At 42.4% G+C, this 21367-nt stretch overlaps 1 protein-coding gene across 5 annotated transcripts in view; it reads left to right on the top strand.

Moving 5' to 3' along the window:
• Positions 1 to 21367, top strand: part of GSAP (gamma-secretase activating protein) — a 62715-nt gene that overhangs the window by 32611 nt on the left and 8737 nt on the right. For 3 of the 5 annotated variants that reach the window (XM_073328566.1, XM_073328564.1, XM_073328569.2), the window contains exons 16-27: positions 713 to 930; positions 1270 to 1339; positions 2141 to 2223; positions 3107 to 3160; positions 9265 to 9393; positions 9805 to 9863; positions 10312 to 10343; positions 12355 to 12416; positions 13935 to 14030; positions 17643 to 17713; positions 18282 to 18376; positions 20867 to 20986. In XM_073328566.1, the coding sequence (XP_073184667.1) occupies positions 713 to 930; positions 1270 to 1339; positions 2141 to 2223; positions 3107 to 3160; positions 9265 to 9393; positions 9805 to 9863; positions 10312 to 10343; positions 12355 to 12416; positions 13935 to 14030; positions 17643 to 17713; positions 18282 to 18376; positions 20867 to 20986 (1089 nt within the window). The remainder of the gene's footprint in view (positions 1 to 712; positions 931 to 1269; positions 1340 to 2140; positions 2224 to 3106; positions 3161 to 9264; positions 9394 to 9804; positions 9864 to 10311; positions 10344 to 12354; positions 12417 to 13934; positions 14031 to 17642; positions 17714 to 18281; positions 18377 to 20866; positions 20987 to 21367) is intronic. The other 2 variants (XM_073328567.1, XM_073328568.1) reach the window with 2 other exon arrangements.

The raw sequence follows: 21367 nt of genomic DNA, 5'->3' as shown, positions 1-21367 counted from the left end.
CTGCTATCTGAAGGCAGTTAAGGAATGTCATTAAATGAATCCCATCCAGTCATTTTAAGCTTCAAGAACAATGGCCAAGAAGCAGTTCGGACTGAGGGCAGGTCTGCACTAGAAGTGCTATATTGGCACAGATGCACCAGTGCAGCTATGCCGCTTTAGCACATCTGGTGAAGACGCTGCATGCCGGCGGGAGAGCGCTCTCCTGTCGGCTAATTGCTCCACCTCCATGAGAGGTGGAAACTATGCTGGTGGGAGAACATCTCCTGCTGACGTAGTACCGGTGTGGACAGCGCTTATGTCGCTGTAATTTGCGTCACTCGTGGGTGGGGGGGTGTCTCTTTCCCACCTCTGAGCGGCGTAAGTTACGTTGACTTAAGCGGTAGTGTAGACCTGCCTTGAGCGCTTAGGCACAATGGTGATCTGTGCTATGGAATAAGACAGGTAGGGCCTGATTTTCAGATGTACTGAGCACTTGCATCTCTCATGGCCTTCAAAGGGACCTGTGGGTGCTTAGCACTTCTGAAAGCAGCAGGCCAGTAGGGTGGGGTGGGAAGTTAAAGTGGGTAAGGGGAGAGAAAACGCAGCAGGGGTAGATTATTTCTGACCATTGGAGACCATGAGATTGTGGGACCTGGCAGAGGGGAGAAATCTGTGGTCAATAGAGCTTATGTACACTCAAAGACCTTTCTTCCTTCAAACCCACTCCCTTCAGGTGAGGATGCGAGAATCAACGTGCTGCACAAAAGTTCCATCCAGTCCCCATTCAAGTCCGTCGTCTGGGATTGCTGCTCAGGAAGGATGTTTACTGTGAGAATAAATGAGTGCTCCTTGATGCAGTTCCTCTGTAACAGCAAACTGGACAGTGATAGACTGGCCGCGCTGCACTGTGCTCTTCTACATGTCAGAAATACAACAGATTTGGAAATGCAGGTGGGAATATAGCTTAATTCCTTATGTTTCTGGACATTTACTTTTTCAGTGCGAAAACGAGTGTGCTGGGTGCCTTACAGGACAAAGATAAAGGCATGTTCACTATTATCATCAAACATTTGTATTGTGGTAGCACCTAGAAGCTGACCAGGTTGGCCCCAACATGCTTCCAGTATATCATTATAATGGGTATAATGGTTCTCGTTCTGAAAATATTATTTGAGCACTGAGCTGCAGATGAAAGGGGTTCATTGGTCTCGACTGTTCCAGAGTCTTTCATTTGAACACAAACTTTAAATACAGAACTGTAACAAACTCTCCATTTTTTGACTTTCACAGATTATTCAGTGGATTTCTGAGAACCTGTCAACATGTTATACATTTGACCCCTTCCAGGAATTTATCATTGGTAGGTGTTTTTTTGCATTGCGTGTTAAGCTACACACTGCACGTTTTTGCTTAAAGGGAGACATCCGACGGTAAAGCCACACAACTGCAAACTGACTCTCCTGCTGCTGCTAGCTCATCTTTTTAGTTGTACTCCTGGTTGGGTGACTCAGCTGTTGTAATGCTGTACTCTGTTGCTAATTGAGAAGACAAGTACATTGCAGTCCTGGTTTTATAGCAATTTGTACAGCTTTACAAATGTGATTCGCTACCTAGTTGTGCAGGAAGAGAGATCCGTTACCATTTTGGCCTTTCATGAGCCAAATTCTCTGCCTAGCAGGTGGTTCGAATAGCTGGGATGTGTGCCAGAAAGATGAATAGAAGGGAAGGAGTAATTCTCCTTTAGCCTCAGCCAGGTCACGGAGCCATTCCATGAAGGTTGCTTCAGGATAATGGCTGGTGTATCCTGTGGCATTTTCACATATCCGCAGATCCCCTGGCCCAGACAATTTGAGCCCTGCCTCCTGTGTGTCTGTTGGGGGACCCCAGCTGAGCTGAGGCTAAGCAGCTGATACCCCTGCATGGCTATCTGGAATTCCTTTCCTCCCTGTGTGCAGTGGAGTCATATCAGGTTCCACTGCTAAGAAAGCTGCTGCAGTGGCAACATCAGGATTTGTCCCTAAACAATTAATTGACAGATTAGTGAGGGAAAGGGCGAGTAAAAATGGAACAGACTATAAAGCTTTTTCTTGGTAACTTATACCTTTAAACAGCCTTGTTTCTGTAAATCTCTCTTTTTTTTTTTTTTTTTTAATGCATTCAGCTTCCCTATACTGGACAATGTGTCCAGAGACTAGCAAACTGGATAAACTTTTGCCATATACGTCACTACTGTACTGGAATGGGGTAAGAAATCAGCTGCTACAAGCACTAACAACTTTGGGAGAGGGTTTTTTTTCTTTCTAAAATGTGTTGTAACCCTGTTTGCTTTTGGAAGCAAATTTTATTCTTTTTGGAATATCTAGTGGCTTCTCTGTTTTTTACCTGTTTTATCTTACCTAGACTTAATGTGTCATGGTTTTCAGGAATCTTTATTTTTGGTAAATGCATTTATGAAATGTCGGTGATAACAGCTGAGGTTGCATTTATGTAACTGTTATGAATGATTACATTGGTTATGGTTTTTATTTAGTAATATACCAGTTATTGTGTGCCCATGTGTATTTACAATGGATGCAGAGTAATTTTAGTCACCAGGATCCTGCAGTTCTTTCCAATAAGTACACAATCTGGAGAGCATTACTAATATGAAAGTTTTATAGAGAAAACAGCATTGGGCAGGTCTACACATGGATAACACAATCACCAGCCAATCAAAAGTTTTCCAGTCTTCAGCCTTCTCCAGTAAGGCCTACTGTCTGATTTTCCTCATTAACTAAACAAAAGTTCTGGTGAGCTGGCAGCTTATTTAAATGGTAGTTACTTAAAATTTCAAACCCCAAACACACATTTACTTTATACTGTGTTGGCTGGAGACTGTTTATCTTGTATACTGGGTCTCTCAAGCTACTTTAATCCGGACAGACAAGACCACTTTTCATCCCAGCACAGAGAGAAAATAGTTTCCATACTACTTTTGTGCAGAGGTGAATGTGCTGTCTTGGTTAGCTGGATTACTGCCCAGGGGAAAGTGATCTGAAATCTTCAGATTTTGATGTTGTTATCGGTTGTATCTGTTTGTATCTTTTAGACTAAATTAATGTTTTAATTTCCCACTCTTTGTTTATAGATTATCCCCGGAATAACATGCATAACAGACATCATTTCTTTACCTGAATTAAAGGTAAGTTCCTACATATGAAGGTGTTGCTATTGGTAGGAAGGATGTGGGTTGTCACTTTCCTTATAAACGTTACTGTAATGCACATGTTTCCTGAAAATAAGGATGAAGAAAGAATTGCTCTAGGTTAAGTAACTTTTATGGTTGCTAGAAACATGAATTTTCCAGACAGATTTTGCCGGCTCAGAAATGCACTGTAGTTTCTCAAGATTTTGTCCTGTTCTTTCAGAAGGACGTTGGCTCCTGCCAAGGGTGCCTTCCAGTTTGTTTGTTTGCCTCTTCATTCTGTGACTGAAGTTAACACGGGGGAAGTTTCTTTGCACTGGGGACATGGGGAATTTCTAATGTATCTCCCCTCTCACTGGGCCCATTGGAGGTGTCACTATATCTTCATTAGGGATGTAAATACCGTTTAAATGATTAAAATATTTTGTTTAAACGGTTAACCAATTAAGTGGCTGGGGCTGATCCAGCCAGCACAGCTGGGTCTACTCTGGCTGGGCAGCTAGCAGGCCGTGGGTTAATGGTTAAGGCAGGTTAAATGGCAAAACTAATGCTTACCGGTTAACATTTTACATCCCTAATGTTCATCAGCACCAGCAGTTCAGGGTTTTTCCTTTCATTTTGGCCATGGTACCCTGCACTTGCATTGTTGTGATCGCTCTGGCTGTGCTGTTCAGAAGAAGTGGCTGTTTCACCTAAACAAACCAATTGTATGGGTACAGGTGGGTATGGAAAAGGAGATGAACCTGGTGAACATAAGAATGACTAGACTGGGTCAGACCAATGGTCTATCTAGGCCAGGATTCTGCCTTCTGACAGTGGCCAGTGCCAGGTGCTTCAGAGGGAATGAACAGAACGGGCAATCATCGAGTGATCCATCTCCTGTTGTCCACTCCCAGCTTCTGGCAATCAGAAGCTAGGGACACCCAGTGATGGGGTTGCATCCCTGCCCTTCGTGGTTAATAGCCACTGATGGACCTGTCCTCCATTAATTTATCTAATTCCTTTTTGAACCCCATTATAGTTTTGGCCTTCACATCACCCCCTGGCAACAAGTTCTACAGGTTGACTCTGTGTGAAGTAGTACTTTCTTTTGCTTGTTTTAAACCTGTTGCCTATTAATTTCATTGGGTGACCCCTGGTTCTCAAGTTATGTGAAGGGGTAAATAACTCTTCCTTACTCACTTTCTTCTCCCCACCAGTCATGATTTTATAGACTTCTACCATATCTTGTCTTAGTAGTCTCTTTTCCAAGCTGAACAGTTCCAGTCTTTTTAATCTCTCCTCATACAGAAGTTGAACAGGGTATAATCTTTGGCGGGGTGGGGGAATCTGTCTGTCTGTAGTTCCTGTATTTGCTATGAAAGCTGGATTGATGATTCCTTCATCTCCCCCCACCCACCCCACCCCACAAACACACAACTCCCTTCAGCTGAAGTCTTCACTTTGTATGAAGGTTAAGAGCACTTGGCAGTTGGGAGAACATGGCTGTAAGGACACTGATAAATAAAGTAGTGAGATCTGTGCTAAATGTTTGGAGAATCACTCTGACAAGTAACATAGGAGTAATGTTCAAAGTGCTGGGAACCCAGCATGTGAGCAGAGGTGTCTTGTGGGAGTTGTATTCTGGACATAGCATGCTCAGGAACTTGAGAATATTGTCAAATGGCATCACTTAAGGCAGAAATGCTCTTACTCCCCACGTGCTCAGAACTAGTTTAAGATTTCAATTTTAACTGGCTCTAAGGGCCCAATTTTCCTAGCATCAGTGGCATTGCTCTTGATTTACACCAGGGTGAGTGGAGAATTGGGCCTAGCTGCTTACCATTGATTTCACTGGGAGTTGATGACACTTGGGAGATCAGGTTTTGAGATGGATCTTTGGTCACCATATGCTGCATGTGCTCACTGAGGTCAGAATTAGCAGGCTGTTTAATTTGTCTGAGATTTAACCTCAAGCCTCTGGGAGCAAGGTCTTTAGCAGTTGCACTTCTTGATTGTGAAACTCCTTTCTTACTTGTGTCTAAAAACCTAAACAGACTGAGAAGGATAAAGTTAAACTGAAGACACTTATTTGCTGCTGCTTTTGATTGCAAAGTGCTCTGACTTATGTGAGGCTAAAATACAAATGCCCTGGGTCAGATTCAGTGCTCTGTTCTGGCTTGTTTACACTGCTCCAATGATACAAAACCATCATAAATCCAGTTTAACTGGCCAGTTAATGGGGTTCCAAGTGGTTCTTGTTGCCCAAGAGTGAAAAAGCAACCAGAACATAGAACTGAATCTGGCACTGTATTTCTGCAGTCTCTCAGGTGCATGAGGCATTTCATGGACAAGGTGACATCTCCCGACCTTGATGAGCTTTCTATTTAGTGGCCCCGTGCCCTTTGTGAACTTCTGAGTGCTCCCAGGGAATTCCTTCCCATTTGAGGGTGCGCCATATGTAGTAGGAAAATGGATCCTAAATTCAACAGCCTACCACGGGATAACAAACACAATGTTTGGGAACAAAGGGTTGCAAGAGATGCCAGGATAATCACTGTAAGCTCATGGAATATGTTCGTTTGTGTTACATAGAGATCTGGTCAGTTTCTTTGAACAAGTTAATATATTAATGCTCACTCATGTTTTAATCTGTCAGGAAGAGTGGGATAAAGGTCTGGGTTGGAAGGCTAACTGGAAGGAAGAGTTTTGAAGAATCTGAAAGAAAAGAGTGAGGCACACAGAATCGGCAAGCGGGCAGGCATCAGAAAAGGCAGTCTCCTGGCATGGGGGAGTGACACGGCCTGCAGAGCTGGCAGGGAGTAAGCATTGAGCTTTGTTGTATATTTACCTAGTGCCTCCCATCGCAGTTAGCTATTCATCCTACACCACAAGTTAGGTGGTAGCACACAGATATACTACGTGGACGTGTGATAGGCGGTGAAGAGGACCGCTGTAGCCATTCAGAATTGCAAGAGGAGTTCAGGCAAGTATTCCTCATGGTGTTGGGTAAATATAGTCTGACACCACTGCTCTTGTGAAAAGGGTCATGAGGTTTTTAAGCCCTCACAAGTGGTTTCACATCTCTGAAAAATGACACCTTCAGTAATTCAGCGTATTAATGGTCAGGCTGGGCCACTAATCCTGTACTGTCTGGATTAGGGCAGCCTGCAGAATGAACACCACTTCCACCTGCACCTATGGAGATCTCGCCTCCAATTCTTACCCAGCCTGGCCCTGTTTCTCTCTGTGGACAGGCCAGAGAAAACCAAGATTTTAGGCAACAAACAATCCTTTATTTTAATCTGGTGACATCTTACATGAGACCAAAAGATGCTGCTGGTTTTAGTTTTCAGTGGCATCAAATTTTAATCTTAAAACCGGCCACTTTGTTATGGACTCACTAGACAAAAGCAGCTTTTCATCATGTCAAACAAGGGTTTGTATGGCTTGAAAACAATGCAAGGGGGGACGGCAGGAGATCCACAGGGTTGTGCAACTGAAACTATCAAAACTGGTCACTAGAGGTCATCCTTGTTGTATATTCTGGCTGTTGTTAACCTAATTGTAGCTCTCGAAAGCTTATGCTCAAATAAATTGGTTAGTCTCTAAGGTGCCACTAGTACTCCTTTTCTTTTTGCGAATACAGACTAACACGGCTGCTACTCTGAAACCGAACAGTAACATTTATGCAAAATAATACTGTAGTAATATTTGGTAGAGTTAGTTATTTTGCCTATTTATGACCAAAAATCTCAGTCAATTGTGTTAACCTAATTAAATTATGTTAAAACCCAGACTGACCCTTATCAGCTAAGGCCACATGAAAGTTGGGGACTGTATTTTAAAGTATATAGTATGGCTTAAAGTTAGCCTGTGTCTCCTCAGAATTATGTGGGAGTATATCATAATTCGCTGTGATGGATTGTAGGTTGTCTTTCAAAGGCATGCCTGATCTTGAGTGCAACTGGAGAAATAGAAAATTAAGTGAATAGTTACATGTGCCTGTACTTTTTGAAATGATTTTGGATACTCCATTTTAGATACCTTTAAAAGGGTCTGTGGGTTTTTTTGGGTGGATGGTTGCTCAGCACTTTCTGAAAATTAGTTTCCTTTAAAGTATTTCAAGTTCGGCACCAAAATCACTCGTCCCTTTTTTGAAAGCTTTAGACTATTCTATTTAAGGCTGTGATTGCTGGAGAATAGGTTTGTGTCAGAGACTTCTGGGGGAGAAATAGCCAGTAGCTTCTAGAAAGATAGGACTACTCAAAGGCAAGTGAACTTTGGGTGCTATGCAATGAAAGCGTACACAGGATGAATTTTCCAATAGCCAGCTAGTCAGGTTCAAAAGCAGATGTGAAATAATGTTAAGGGGGAAGGGATAGAAACTAGCTTGTTTGCTCAGGGCAGCAGTTCCATACAATATTGAATGAAGATGTAACATACAAGGGAAAATGGCCTATAATGTTTGTTTAAAAATTAGAGCAATTAAGGATGGTCACGCCTGCCCTCGAAGAAGCCTGGAGGAATAACTGACTGGTCTCCAGGGAGGTAGGTCCCTGACTCTGAGGGCACACTAACTCAGGTGGGCCTTGTGGATGCTGCAGGGCTGAAAGGAGGAAAGCATCTGATGGTCTAACACAAACCCTGCAGTGCTAGGATAGATGAATTCTTGTTTGACCCACGGAAAGTGCAGGATTTTACTTTCACTGACTATGCAGCTATCCCAGCCTAGACCAGATAGGATGTTTAGAACACTTACTCTTGATTTTTTCTCTCCATCTTCTATTGAGTGCTGTTTTATTCAAAATATTTTGAGTCTTAGACCAGAGATTTGATACTGTGGGCAACAGGTGGTCTCCAGATCAGGATGGGCAAGATGCTAGTTCTTATCCTTGTTTTCCCACTGCTAAACTGCATTAAACTACAGCTAAAAATACCTTATTATCCTGATGTTCCTTTTCTGTGTAAGCCATAGCTGTAGTTGCCACAGGATTTTTGTGTGACTGATAGTGGAAGGGAAGTGGTCCATATGAGCATGAATTAAAGTGCAGGGAAGGAGGCCAGTCTCCATGTGTCACCCTCCAGTAAGATGTGCTCCGTGCTATGAAACTGTGTCAGAACTGCCGTTTTAGTTTTCTTGGTAACTTCACTGTGGCAAGGGGCAGAGGCAGCCAAAGGCCTGCTGGTGCCCCCAAAATGTTGCTAAGATGATGGCGGTGGTTGGAAAGGTGTACCAGGAAAGGCAGACAGACAGGAGGGGTGACAGGAATAGAGGAGTAAAGCTTAAAAGTGTGGGCTTTTTTTTCCAAATATCTTCCAAAAATTAGTGTCTTAATCTTCTATGTCCTGTCCAGTACAGTGCATGCTGCTGACCCTTAATAATGGCCTCAAATTTCCATTTAAAATACATAACTTAAAGTCAGACCCAGTGTGGAATTCTAGATGCAAAAACAGGCTCAGGAAATCAGAACTGTATGTGTTTGGTTTTTCCTGTTACCTTCCTAGGTTTTAAGTCAATTTTTAATGTTAAAATCAAAGGTTTAAAAAATGCTGTGGAAAACCCTTTTTTCTGGACTGAGTTTGTTATAGCAACTTCCCAAATAGGACTCTCTCTAACAGAAGTGCTAATGCAATTCTGTAATGGTACAAACCTTGGCATGCCAGTAGAATGCAGTGTTATGGCTGAGGAGGAGAAAGCCACTGCCAAATAAAGAAAAGAAATATCAAAAGATAAAAATGGGAGAAGTTTGAAAGAACAAAGTGTCTGCATTGTTCGGCTAACGTTCCCTGGGTGCAAAATGGGCAGGATGTTCACCTGCTACGCTGAAAAAGAACCTTTGTGTAAGAGGTTTCATAGCTTTCTTGTATAGTAGTACTAAAGTAATAATTTCTCAATATAAGAATGGCTTAAAAAAACAATAACCCAAGAGTGATTTCCAACCCTGCATTTATCATAGTTCTCTCATGTCGTCATTTGAGCGATAAGCTCAATAAATATTTTTACAACTGTGCAGTTTGTATTCACGATTTCGTTTGTATTCACGATTTCGTTTGTATTCACGATTTCGTTTGTATTCACGATTTCGTTTGTATTCACGATTTCGTTTGTATATTTGTAGGTTCACAATTGTAAAGGCTTCTGGGAAAAGCTAACATTAAACCTGGAGTGTGTGAAATATGCTGAGCCACACTTGCATTACAACAACAATGTGCTCAGGAGAGAATGGTATAAGCTACTTTCAGACGAGGTAAATGAACAGATTGGATAAGCATCCATAGTTATGTTTCCATGATGTGAGCATTGTTTAAAAGCTGAATACAGAAGTAAAGAATTGAGTTGTTGGAACTCATCTCATTAGACATTTGATGAGGAAATTGGGTAGCGCTTATGGGAGGGCAGTCAGTGATTGTAATTATTACCTATAGGTTCAGATAGAATCTGTATTCCACAATCTGCCACCAGGTTGGGGGCTTGGATTTCTGCTACTCTAGCTTTCTGCAGGTTTCCTGAGTTCTGCCAGCTGCAGGTTGTGCTTTTCAGAGTGATTGAGAGCACTACTGTAGCATTATCCCCATTAGAAGGGAAAGCTAGCTCTATTGTTCATCGGTCTTTTATTTGGCAGAATTTTAATAGTTCTGCAACTGTTTTTCCAATGTAGAAAGCAGAGGAAAGAAGAACCACAACGTATTTGAGGAATATTTTTGAGAATGCAAAAAAGTAGGTAAAATATTGGTGATTTTACCCTTCCTTATTCTGATTAAGTGAATGCTGTGTTTTAAGTGGACCATTCTGGACTTAAAAGTGCTGTGAAGCTAGGTGCATCTCAGTGTCGCTACATACCTGGCCAATTCACCTCACCTATGGGAGGTCACCCAGGTGTCAGTCAACCCAGGTCATCAGGGACTCCTGATGATGGCCACAAAACTGTCCAGGGAATCCAGCATTCTGGGCTTTAAAACTGAACATGAGAAATGAAGATTTCTTCCTTTAAAAACATGTTTAAATTAATTTTATGCCACTATCAATAATACTAGTTAAAACTGAGCTAATTTAACATGGCCAATACATGCAATTTTAAATCTGATTAGCTGCATGTAGATAAGTAACTTTTCAGTGTGTGTCTGTCCTTTTGAAGCAGTATTTAAATTCAGTTTTCCCTCCCTAGGGTGCTTTCCAATCTTGCTGCATGGAACTTGGGTAAGGAAAACATGCACTGATGCACTCTGTGGCTAGGTAGGATGCTGAAATGGTTACAGTCTACATACCATGGGCTGAAAAATTCATTTGCAGATATGTTTTGAACCTGTTTGCCATTCAAGGATCTGAGGGAGGAGGAAGGTAAAGTTGGGGTAACTAAAATGCAGGGAAAGAGTCTCTCTCTGATGTAGTTTAAGCATCAGGAGCTTTAAGTTTAAGTTTAAGCATCTGTTTAGTTTAAGCATCAGGAGACCTGGGTGAGATTGAAGAGCACCTTTGAAAATGATCTAGACAAACACAGTCATCTAGGCTTTGTCTACACAAGGAGTTTTCCTTAAAGCAGGGATAGATGACTGTTAAACATCTGAGCTTTGTCTTCTCATAGCTTTCTACAGTGCTACTGCTACAGAGCTGCACCCATTGGGAGATTATGGTAGAAAAATCCTAGAGGAGACAAGGCACTAGACTCAATCAGTTGCTGAGCAGAGCTGATCAGTAGCATCTCGGAATCATTTCAGAAATGCTAGCATGACCTTCAAGACAACTACTTATTAGTTTAAAAATTAGTTAAAACTTAGTTTCCATAAAATTCATTGACAAATCATAAGTTGCTATTCTTGTTTCCGTTGCTAGGCATTTGGGTCTTTCAGGACCTCTCTTATCCTTTAAGTGTTGCTTCTATCATGTGATTCAGGTTTCCATTCACAATCTAATCAAGATTTCCAGACTGCAGTCCCACCTCATTTACATCACTGTGCTAGTCTAGGTATTGGTCACTCGTTTAAAAGCTTTAAACAAATCCAAACATGTTTAGAATATCAAGGCAACATTAACTTCCAGTATCCAACATTATGATCGCCTCCCCTATCCTTCAATCATTGCTTTGGATTCTGACTTTTAGGACCCCATGTAGCCTTAGCTAAACTTCTGTAGCCTTACATTGCAACCACTGCCGTGTCTTCTAAAGATGCTGGTTTAAGAACCATATTTATGTCTGTATAGTTCATTAGTATCAGAACCTCAACTGTGCCTATAGACTTTCCAGTTAGTAATAGTAATAGTGACCATTTACCTAGTTCATTTCATCCATAGATCTCCAAGTATTTTAAAATGGGGATAGCCAGACCCATCTTTGTACGGATAGGGAAAGTGAGGTAGAGGGGTTAAGTAGCTTGCCCAAGGAGTAGCTAAATACATATACTTCAAGGGAGAAAAAAGATAGTTGAAGGGAAATGCTTCTAAATTTAAGGCCCAATTTTTGCAAGATGTCTGGTGAAGTCCTCTAATCCCAGTCTGTGAAAGTGGTGATGCTCGGCATCTTGCAGGGTCAGGCTGTTTGATCTCATGGGACAGGAAGAACTCATAAGGAGTCAGGAGATGCCAAGCTCTGGCTGTTGTGTTCTATATCTGTCCTTTTATTTGTAACCTCTTTCTTCCATGCAGTTAAAGGGAGTGCGGTCGGATATTTAGGTTCACCTTACTCAGCAATTTTTAACTGAAATAGCCAGGCCAAAGAGTTCTGCTGTGAGTGTAGGAGGTGCATGCTATGAAAAGGCTACTTTGCTTATCCAGTTGTATAGCAAACCCGCCCAGATGTTTGCCCTTGGTGAGAGTTGTAAATGTCAAGATCTGAACAGTGCGCATTTTGTATTCTTGTTACCACTGGGTTTTCTGGACCTGTCGGCTCTAAAGGGCTAATGGTGGTGGCAACATTTGTCTTAGAGATTGAGGGAAAGAGCTATAGAAACAATGTGTGATGCTGTTTGTATAAGAGAACTGAGGGGAAGAGAATAAGCTTTTTTTCACAAATGCCTCCATGTTAGAGCAGCTGGGGAAGACTGCCTTGTGACAATTTTCTGTTCCGTGACTGTTCTCTGAATCTTTCTAGGGATGGGAACGCTATGCCTCCTGTTTGTGTCTACTCATTTCTAAGTGTTTTTTGGAGTCCCTGGAAGTCTCTCTAATTCTGAAGAGTCATGCATTTGAATGATATTAATTCTGTTTATTTCAGAGGAAAGGCTAGTTCCTCTCTTTCAAGAGGAAGACTACCAGCAGCGATTATTAATTGGACTAGTAAGTATTTTTGTTACATTCTGTGCAGTAGAAGACACACAACCTTAATCAATGTAAAGAATAAATTTGATAGTATTTATTTGTAGTTTTTCTTGCTAAATCTTTTATTCAGTGGTTCACTAGAAGATCACTTAAGCCAGTGGTGGTCACAGGCCGCATTCAGCCCCTCAGGGTAATCTGCTGGCGGGCCGCGAGACAGTTTGTTTACATCGACTGTCCACAGGCATGGCTGCCCGCAGCTCCCATGGGCTGGGAAGGCCGTGCCTGCGGATGGCCAATGTAAACAAACTGTCTTGCGGCCCACCAGTGGATTACTTTGACGGGCCGCAGGTTGCCCACCACTGACTTAGGCTAATCAATGTTGAGACTAGAAATGGGACAGAACATGCTGCCATGCAGGAATCAGTTTGGTTCCCTTCTCTCAGGTCAAGACACTAAGCCCTAAAAATGAAAATTAGGAGGCAGATCGTAGCTAAAAGTTAATTTGTCAAAGCCTAACTGCCTCCAGTACAAGTTTACTCTTTTTCTTATATGCTGCTGTATGCCTTGCCTAAACACTGACTTTCCATCTCACTGGGCCTCATCCCAAGCCCCTGTCACTTACTTTCAATTTTTAACTCCCTTCTAATCCCTCTCCCATGTCCTCCCTCTTTGCAAGAGCTGGCCGACTTTCAAAGAGAAGATCAACAAGATCCCCCATGATCATGTTTCCTTTTACTGCTACCCACTTAACACCATTTCTACTTTCTCCTTTGTTTCTCACCTGCCCTCTAGCTCACTTGTAACCCCACTGCATCTATTCTTGGGCCACCGCCTCCTTTACACCATTTTTCCCAGGGTGATCTCACTTGGCTTCATCTACTGACTCCATGCTGATGACTCGCAAATTTAAATCTCCACTCCTGAGCTGTTCCCCTCCATCCAGTCCCACATCTTAGCCAATCTGTTGGACATCTACTCCTGCAGATTTCGTGACCTGTTCAAACTCAGCATGGCTAGAACTAATCTCCTCATCTTGCCTCTGAAACCCTCAGCACCTCTCTTGTTCTCTGCCGCTCAAAATCTAGGGCTCATTTTGGACTCCTCTCTCAGCCTGGCCCTCTCATCCAAATCCTACTAATTCTTTCTCCACAACCTAAAGTTGAATGCTGAGAACTGGAATACTGAAGAATCCTCTTTTCTTCCAGGAGAAGGACTTATGATATATGCAGCCACTGTAACATAGTAGAGTTTATAGAGATTTAGATTTCTGGGCTTTCTCCTGTTAGGCGGAGAAGTGTGGTCCAGGGATAACTGAAAGCCTTGTGTTATGTTCATTGGTCCACTGAGCTGGATCTGTTCTAAGTTATAATTTTGGCTGTTTAAAATCACTCTTTTCTTTGGTGAGAATGTGTGATAGCCAGTGATCGCAGTGTAAATCCTGCTTGTTTAACAGAGGCAGAAACTTGTTGTGCTAGTTCATGTGAATTGGTGCTTGGACTTTGAGAAGGCACCTACACGGCTGTTTTCCTTTTCCAGATGGTTGCTCAGTTGAAAGATCATCTTATGAGGCACCTACAATATGTAGGGAAAATGAAGATTGACCAGATAGTTCTGGACTATGTTTCAAAACTGGTTAGTTTGAATTTTTTTTCCTTATTTGCCAAGTTTAAAAGTTACTATTGGAACTAGGTTTTTTAGATTACTTTCTCCGGACAAGGACTGTCTTTCTCTGTGTCTTGTGCCTCGCTCATTACTCAGTAACCAGTACCTATTTTCTAGATCTGTGTGTCTATAAGAAGAAGAAATATTGGAGAAGAAAACTAGTCACTGATAAAATAAGAACTATAAGATTGCTTGCAGCATGAATGCTTGATGCTTAAAGTAGAACCGGGTTGCATTTTCTCTTTTGCTACAGTTTTCTGATTTTCATATGTTCCCTCTTCATGTAAACAAAGACAAGAACCTTTTGGTGTCAGAATGCTTTTTTAGCCCTGTTCTGCAAAAGTTTCTGGCAAAACAAATCAATTTAGATTGAGCCTTAAAATAACCCCCACTAGTTAATAACCAAACCTGTGATGAATCTTGCTCTTTAATGTTACCTAAAGCAAGAATTCTCTTAATATGCAGTTTATAGGCTTCCATTCCTCTAGGCACCTTGACAGAAACTAAACAAAGTTGTTAAAAACAAAGGCAAGATGCCCATAAAAATTACTCCTGCCATTTGGCTGGCGCACTTTGCAAGATTCTTTTAGAAGTCTATCACTAGACCTGGATCTCCCCGCATCCTGGTTGGGAGTTCTCACTAAATTCAGAACATCTTTATATTTCCCATACCCCATTTATTGGTCAGGTGGCCTGAATGTGATTCTCTTTCCAGCATTCTTTAATGTAATCTCAGCCGTGTATGGCAGGGCAGGAACCAGCAAAGCAGGAAGTAATGAAAAGTGGGTTTAGTTTTGTTCTTGGCATTCATATATCATCACTAAGGCTACGTTTTAGTAATGGGTATTTTTAGTAAAAGTTATGGATGAGTCACCGACAGTAAACAAAAATTCACAGCCTGTGACCTGTCCATTACTTTTACTATAGACCCCTGACTAAAACTTGGTCTGGGGGGTCTGTTCTATTGGGGCAGTCCAGGGATGCGGTGGGTGGTGGGGGAGAGGCGAGCAGTGGCTCGCAGACCGGGACCCCAGCTGGCACTGGGGAGTGGGAGGGTGGGTAGCAGCACACAGCCCAGGACCTGTACTGGGGGGGCAGGTAGCAGCAGTGCGTGACACAGGACCCCTGCTGGTGCTGGTGGGGAGAGGGAGGGTTGGCGTGGCTGGCAGGTTCCCTATCTGGCTCCAACCGGCATGTCCCTGCAGTTCCTATGGTGAGGGAAGGCCAGGGGGGCTCAACGCGCTGCTCCCACCACAAGTGCCAGCTCAGCAGCTCCCATTGGCTGGGAACCTCAGCCAATGGGAGCTGCGGGGGCAACGCCTGCAGGCATGGGTAGTGTGTGAAGTCCCCAGGCCCCTCTGCCTAGGAGCTGCAGGGACATGCTGGTGGGAGCCGGGAAGCGCCACCCGACACTCCAACCTCCTGCCCCAGCCCGAACTCTGAGTCCCCTGCCACACACCCAAACTGCTGCTGACTGCTGCAGAAGTCACAGAGGTCATGGAAAGTCACGGAATCCATGACTTCCACGACCAGCACGCAGCCTTAATCATCACAGAAGTATCTTAGAAAAGCCAGAGTGGCTGAGCACCTCCGTGGAACCTCAGCATCTCGGAAAGTAAGGCATAAAAATTCAAAAGTGGCACAGGCCCTCTAGCAGATATTAGCCCTGTCACTGCAATTTTGGCTGGTCTAGTCCATTTTGCTTCTGATGTTCTTTATCTGGGTTTTCTCCAGTTCAGTTTTAAGTGTACCAAGAGATGAGGCTTATACTGCTCTACCAGTTTCTACTCCATGGTTCAGTTACTCTTACTGAGATGGAGAATGTTCTGGTGTTAATGCACTGGATTAATGTTCATGTTCTGTTCTACCGCAGACTCACTAGGTGACCGTGAGCAAGTCACTTACTGTCCCCCATCTGGAGATAACGATAATGCTTCCTTTTACCCGCACTTTTTCTTGTGTATTTGATTGCAGGAACTGTGGGGCAGGGATTGTCTTTGTACAGCCTAGCACAGTGGGGACTCTGAAGTGCTATCTGAATACAAACAACGTCAAATGACTTGCATACACTCAAAACTTGGTTACATCATTATAATTGAACCAAATTGCACCTGTAAGCTGCAATTTTTCTGAACTGGGTAGAAGCTGGATAAGTATGTGCTTACTCAAACTCTACCAAGTCCCTGCAGTCATCCAATTTTGTCATGCAAGTAATAGCATAGCAAATGACTGTGGCATAATTGTTGGGAACTCCTTTAGAAACTTCTCTTCCTTACTGTGTGCTAATCTTCAGATATAGCTAAAACTCCAGATGTAGACTAGGGATTCTGTTGCTTACTGGACCAGAAATGAAAGCCTTTCCAGACAGGAGGCATGATTTTTCTGGTGCATGCCTGAAAGTTGGAAGTCATTCTCATTTCCTGGAAATGAAAGAGAAACTGCTGAACTCCAGGGTATTTCAACTGGAATTTCCCATCAAGTCCAAAAAGTTTTGAACTTGGAAAATACTGGAATGTTATTCAGATTTATCTGGCTTGTGCTGTGAGTTCATCACTGTACCATGGGGAAGTAAACTTTAACCTCTCTGTGCCTTTGTATACCCCCAGGAATATGGGGATAATACTTGCTTTAGGAGTGTTCAATTAATCCCTCCAAACTAGTATTTCTAAAGAATTTTGAGACGCCAAGATGAACGGCATTAGAGACATGCCAGATGTTTGTGGTGATGGTGAGCTACAAAAACACTTCTCATTTAATATTAATGGGATTATTGCAAACAGCCCTATATGGCAGTTGAGGTTTTGGGAATGAGGCGGGACTTGCACGCTGCACTGAGCATGTTTAGGAAAGCCTTTCAACATTCTCATACAAGGGCAGGTTCTCTGTTGGCTGCAGAAGCTTAGAGAGGCCAGAGGTGAGTGGGACTAGCAGCTGGCACTGGCCAATAGTTCTGAGCTGGAGGTTAGCCAGAGAGCACAAGAAAGAGACTGTGTGGGCCGAACACTTGTTTGCGGGTGTTGGAAACCAGCTAAGAAGACAGACTGAACTGGGAGGGTCTGAGGAGAAGAGTTCACTTGCGTGCACTCGCCTCTTGCATGGTGGGTCTGCAACTCACAGGCAGGAAGCTTGTGGTCTCCCCTCCTTCCCCTTTAGATTTGTGCAGCAAGTTGACTATCCCACTGCTTTTAACATTAGTCAGTTGGATTGGGCCCTTGAGTCCTTCCCCCACCAAAAGGCCCAGTCAGGCAGCCATTATGTTTTCATTTGCCTCACAATCATGGAGTCTTTTCACATCTGTTTGTAGTTAAATAATCTGTGTTGGCCAGCTTGGCTGTGCACGCTGTAGGGATACTAGTGAATTAGCTTTAGGATTTCTTGTGCCTGAGAGACACATTGATTAAAGGAGGCAGCTCCCCCATCTCAGATGTTGCAAAAGCGATGGGAACGGCTGAAGTCCTGATCGGAATAATCAGAGGAGACCTAAAATCCACACATTGTTATATTGTGAACTGGTGTTGGAAATGGTAGCAGAGGCTATTGGCCTTCCACACAAGAACTCATCCACATCCCTTTCTGTTCTAGCTGGATCTGATCTGTCGGATAATGGAAGCTGTTTGGAGGAAATACAGTCTTCAGTCCTGCGTTCTCTGCTTGTAAGCAAGAGTTTTCTATTAATCTACAGCAAGTTTTATAGAATGTGGCAAAATGGTTTGCCAAGTCCACCTTGCCATGGTTGGTTTTTGGTAGTATTTATATTGCTAACACCTGACTAAAAACCCAACACCGGGTAGGCAACAGAGGGCAGATTCACTAGTGGGCGGGGGAAAGCTGCATAAAGAAAAGCTTCACTGAGCTCCCATTGGTTTGAGTCTGGGTTGTGGGTGCTGAAAAATCAGGCCACTTACATCCCTATGCAGATACCTATGGACAAGAAGTGTCTAACTTTTGGTACTCTGCTTAGAAAGTTGTAGCTCATTGTTTCATGGCAGAGACTGGTAGGTATGCTGCACTCCACATAGATGATGTACAACCACATTTCAAATTGTCAACAACAACAAGAATCCAGTAACTTTTACTCTTAAATAAATTTTTAAGATGGTCTCTCAGGACAATGAATTCTTTCTGTTTAAAATGTGTTCATTTAGCTGTCACACAAAGTGACTAAGCCATGGGGGGAGTTCGATGTCTTTGGCTGCTAACAGGCAGTTTTATTAAATGCAGGGACGAGCGAGGAAGCGTGGCAGAGTTTTCGGCTTTCCACATCATGAGTCGGATTCTAGAAGCTGCCAATGGAATGTGTATGCCCCTGCCTCCTGGTAAGCCCTGTGACACTGTTTCATTATTTTATTCCACCCTTGAGAATAAGAGCATTGCTTTGACTTTTTTCCAGACCAATAGCATTTGCAGTAAGTGCACGCTGTGTTAACTTTGGCAGGCCTGAGATGTACTCAGTACAGCTGTGTGGGGAAGAGCTCTCCATAAACACCTGCAGTGAAATAAAACAAACGTCAATTCTTACAACAAAGATGGCAAATCATGTAGTTTTTGAAAAGTTTCACTTCCAAGCACCATTTCAATTCTGTGGCAAAGCATCATCTACAGTTACATGTTTGTTTTTCCCCCTTCCCCTTCTTAGTGAATTTTTAGTTCAGAAAGTAGCTGGGTTGGACTTTCAGTTTCAAGGGCTACCAACGTAAACGACATCCAGTGACAAAACTGTTTTTTTCATGCTGCCCTGCTAATGTATTTCAGCCCTGAACTTCCAGCTGTGAGGATGGAGTAGAGGCCCTGATCCTGCAGCTGCCCCCAGGGGTGAGCCCTGTGCCCCTGTAGATGTCCATTGACTGCAGCTTAAGAGTCTGCTCATGTGAAGCAGCTTGCACTATCGAAGCCTACATTTTCATGTCTGTGCAGTCCTTGAAGGCTGCAGAGATGGAAAGTTTCAGTTAGTGCCAGTTTTCAGAAGGGTCACCAACCAACTGTGACACAGTAACTGCTCTTGGACACTGTGGCTGCAAACTTGAACCAGAAACGACGAGGAGTCCTTGTGGCACCTTAGAGACTAACAAATTTATTTGAGCATAAGCTTTCGTAGGCTAAAACCCACTTCATCAGATGCATGGAGTGGAAAATACAGTAGCAGGTGTATATATACACAGTACATAAAAAGATGGGAGTTGCCTTACCAAGTGGGTGTCAGTGCTAACGAGACAATTCAATTAACAGTAGAATACCAAGGGAGGAAAAATCACTTTTGTAGTGGTAATGAGGGTGGCCCATTTCAAACAGTTGACAAGAAGGTGTGAGTAACAGTAGGGGGAAATTAGTATGTGGAAATTAGTTTTTGTAATGACCCATGCACTTCCAGTCTTTATTCAGGCCTAATTTGATGGTGTCTGGTTTGCAAATTAATTCCAGTTCTGCAGTTTCTCATTGGAATCTGTTTTTGAAGTTTTTTGTTGTTGAGTGTCCAGGGAGATTGAAGTGTTCTTCTACTGGTTTTTGAATGTTATTCCTGCTGTCAGATTTGTATCCATTTATTCTTTTGTGATCATGATCCGTTGGGAACGGTGATCATAAGTAACCCTTCCCCCTATCCAGATGAACTGATGTCTCAGTAGGGGACACAAGGAAGAAGGGAAAGAAAAGATGGGAAAATGTTGACTTAATTTAAAATGAAGAGTGAGAATGCTACAAGGCACTTTAAAGTTGCTATTCAGTCTGTTAGGGATACAGGGACTATATAAAGGGACCCACAGGGATAAATTAGAAAGGAGTTTGGCTCAAGAAATCCAGGGGACAAAGGATGTAATGAAAATTAACCAGTTTTTCTTTTGATGGTGCTAGACTTCCATTACCGAGGGCTTCTGATAATCCCCCATACAATTTTCAAAGCACTTTCTTTTTAAATTTAGGAAGAATTTCTTAATACTAATGTTTTACATTTTTGTAAATCGCATGTTGTTTAATTTGCCAAAGCAGTAAGGGGTTTACAGACACCTGATAGATTTCGTCTGGATTTTAATCCAGTTAAGAATGTTTTTGCGGAAGGATTTGGCTTATGATCATACTGTTAGTTGTGAGACCAAAGTATGTGTATAACCACATGCTGGGGGGATAGATCTGAGTCTATTAGATCAGAAACATGAATCTCAAAACTCCCTCAGTATTGAAGCCATTTTTGTGCTGGTTCATGCTATGCTGGAGCGTGGATAGTAACCACATATCATGCATGTTGAATTTTATTTCTTGATTAATTGAGAGGGGGGTGAAGAAAAAGAAACATACATAAGAAATTTTAAATGCCAACAAACAATTTATAGAATATTTAGCACTCTTTTGTGAATTAAAAATATTTTAAAATAAAGTAACTACTTTTATGGCATGTCTCCAGACTCCTGCGTTTCACTTCCTGTTCCTTGCAGGGTGCATTAAGATAACGGGAACTCAGCAGTTTCATATTATAAGTAGAAAATCCTCTAGGGAAGAAGGGTTTTTACCTTATTGTAACATAGTATTAGTTGGAACTGATTACACTAGCTTAATCTTCAAACTGATGTATTCACTTTAACTTAATACTGTTGCAGAGGGTGGAGGTGTTAAATAACATGAAGACTAAATATTTTTGCAAGGCAAGTGTTGATAAACTCTTCCTCTCTTCCCATAAATAGAAATATATAGGTGTTAGTAAAGGAAGTATTGTTATCCACTAAGCGTAGTGCTGTGCATGGCATGGCTGTAATTGGAGGCTTTGCACAAAACTGTTTGTATTTCTGTTGCACAAACAACTGGTCCTTTCTTTGCAGGTTTTCATACTTTGCACACGGGGCTTGGAGTTAGATGTCTGCCTTTGCATACCCTGCTGCATTACATTGATAATGGGGTGCTGCAGCTGACTGAGACATGCGCTATAAAACTTTTGAAAGGTATAGTGGATTTAACCATAGACACTTAGATTACATTCCTTTATAACAAGTCTGCTTTGGAAATGGATACCCTTGGTATATTTTGAAGGGACACCCATGGCTCTTTGCACAACTGGCTGCTGCTTTTTTAAAATGTTGGGTTTTTTTACTCTTACGGTACAGAGAGGAAACATACAAGGGCCGAGAGTTCAATCCTTCACTTAGAATTGAAAGTTATTGTTGAAAGCTGTTCCTGTGGAGCTGCTTTGAAGTGCATGTGGTTGCACAGCTGTTCCAGAGGACAGAATTGGGCATGAGCCTACATAACACTATCCCTGATGCCATAGACCAGGAAATATCCATTGTGAGACTTTCAGCAGATCACACATGGATCCCAGTCTC

This window comes from Lepidochelys kempii, chromosome 1 (genome assembly GCF_965140285.1).
Source record: "Lepidochelys kempii isolate rLepKem1 chromosome 1, rLepKem1.hap1, whole genome shotgun sequence".
Taxonomy (NCBI): domain Eukaryota; kingdom Metazoa; phylum Chordata; order Testudines; family Cheloniidae; genus Lepidochelys; species Lepidochelys kempii.
Note: the sequence above shows the minus strand (reverse complement) of the source record. Positions and strands in the feature narration are given on the sequence as shown.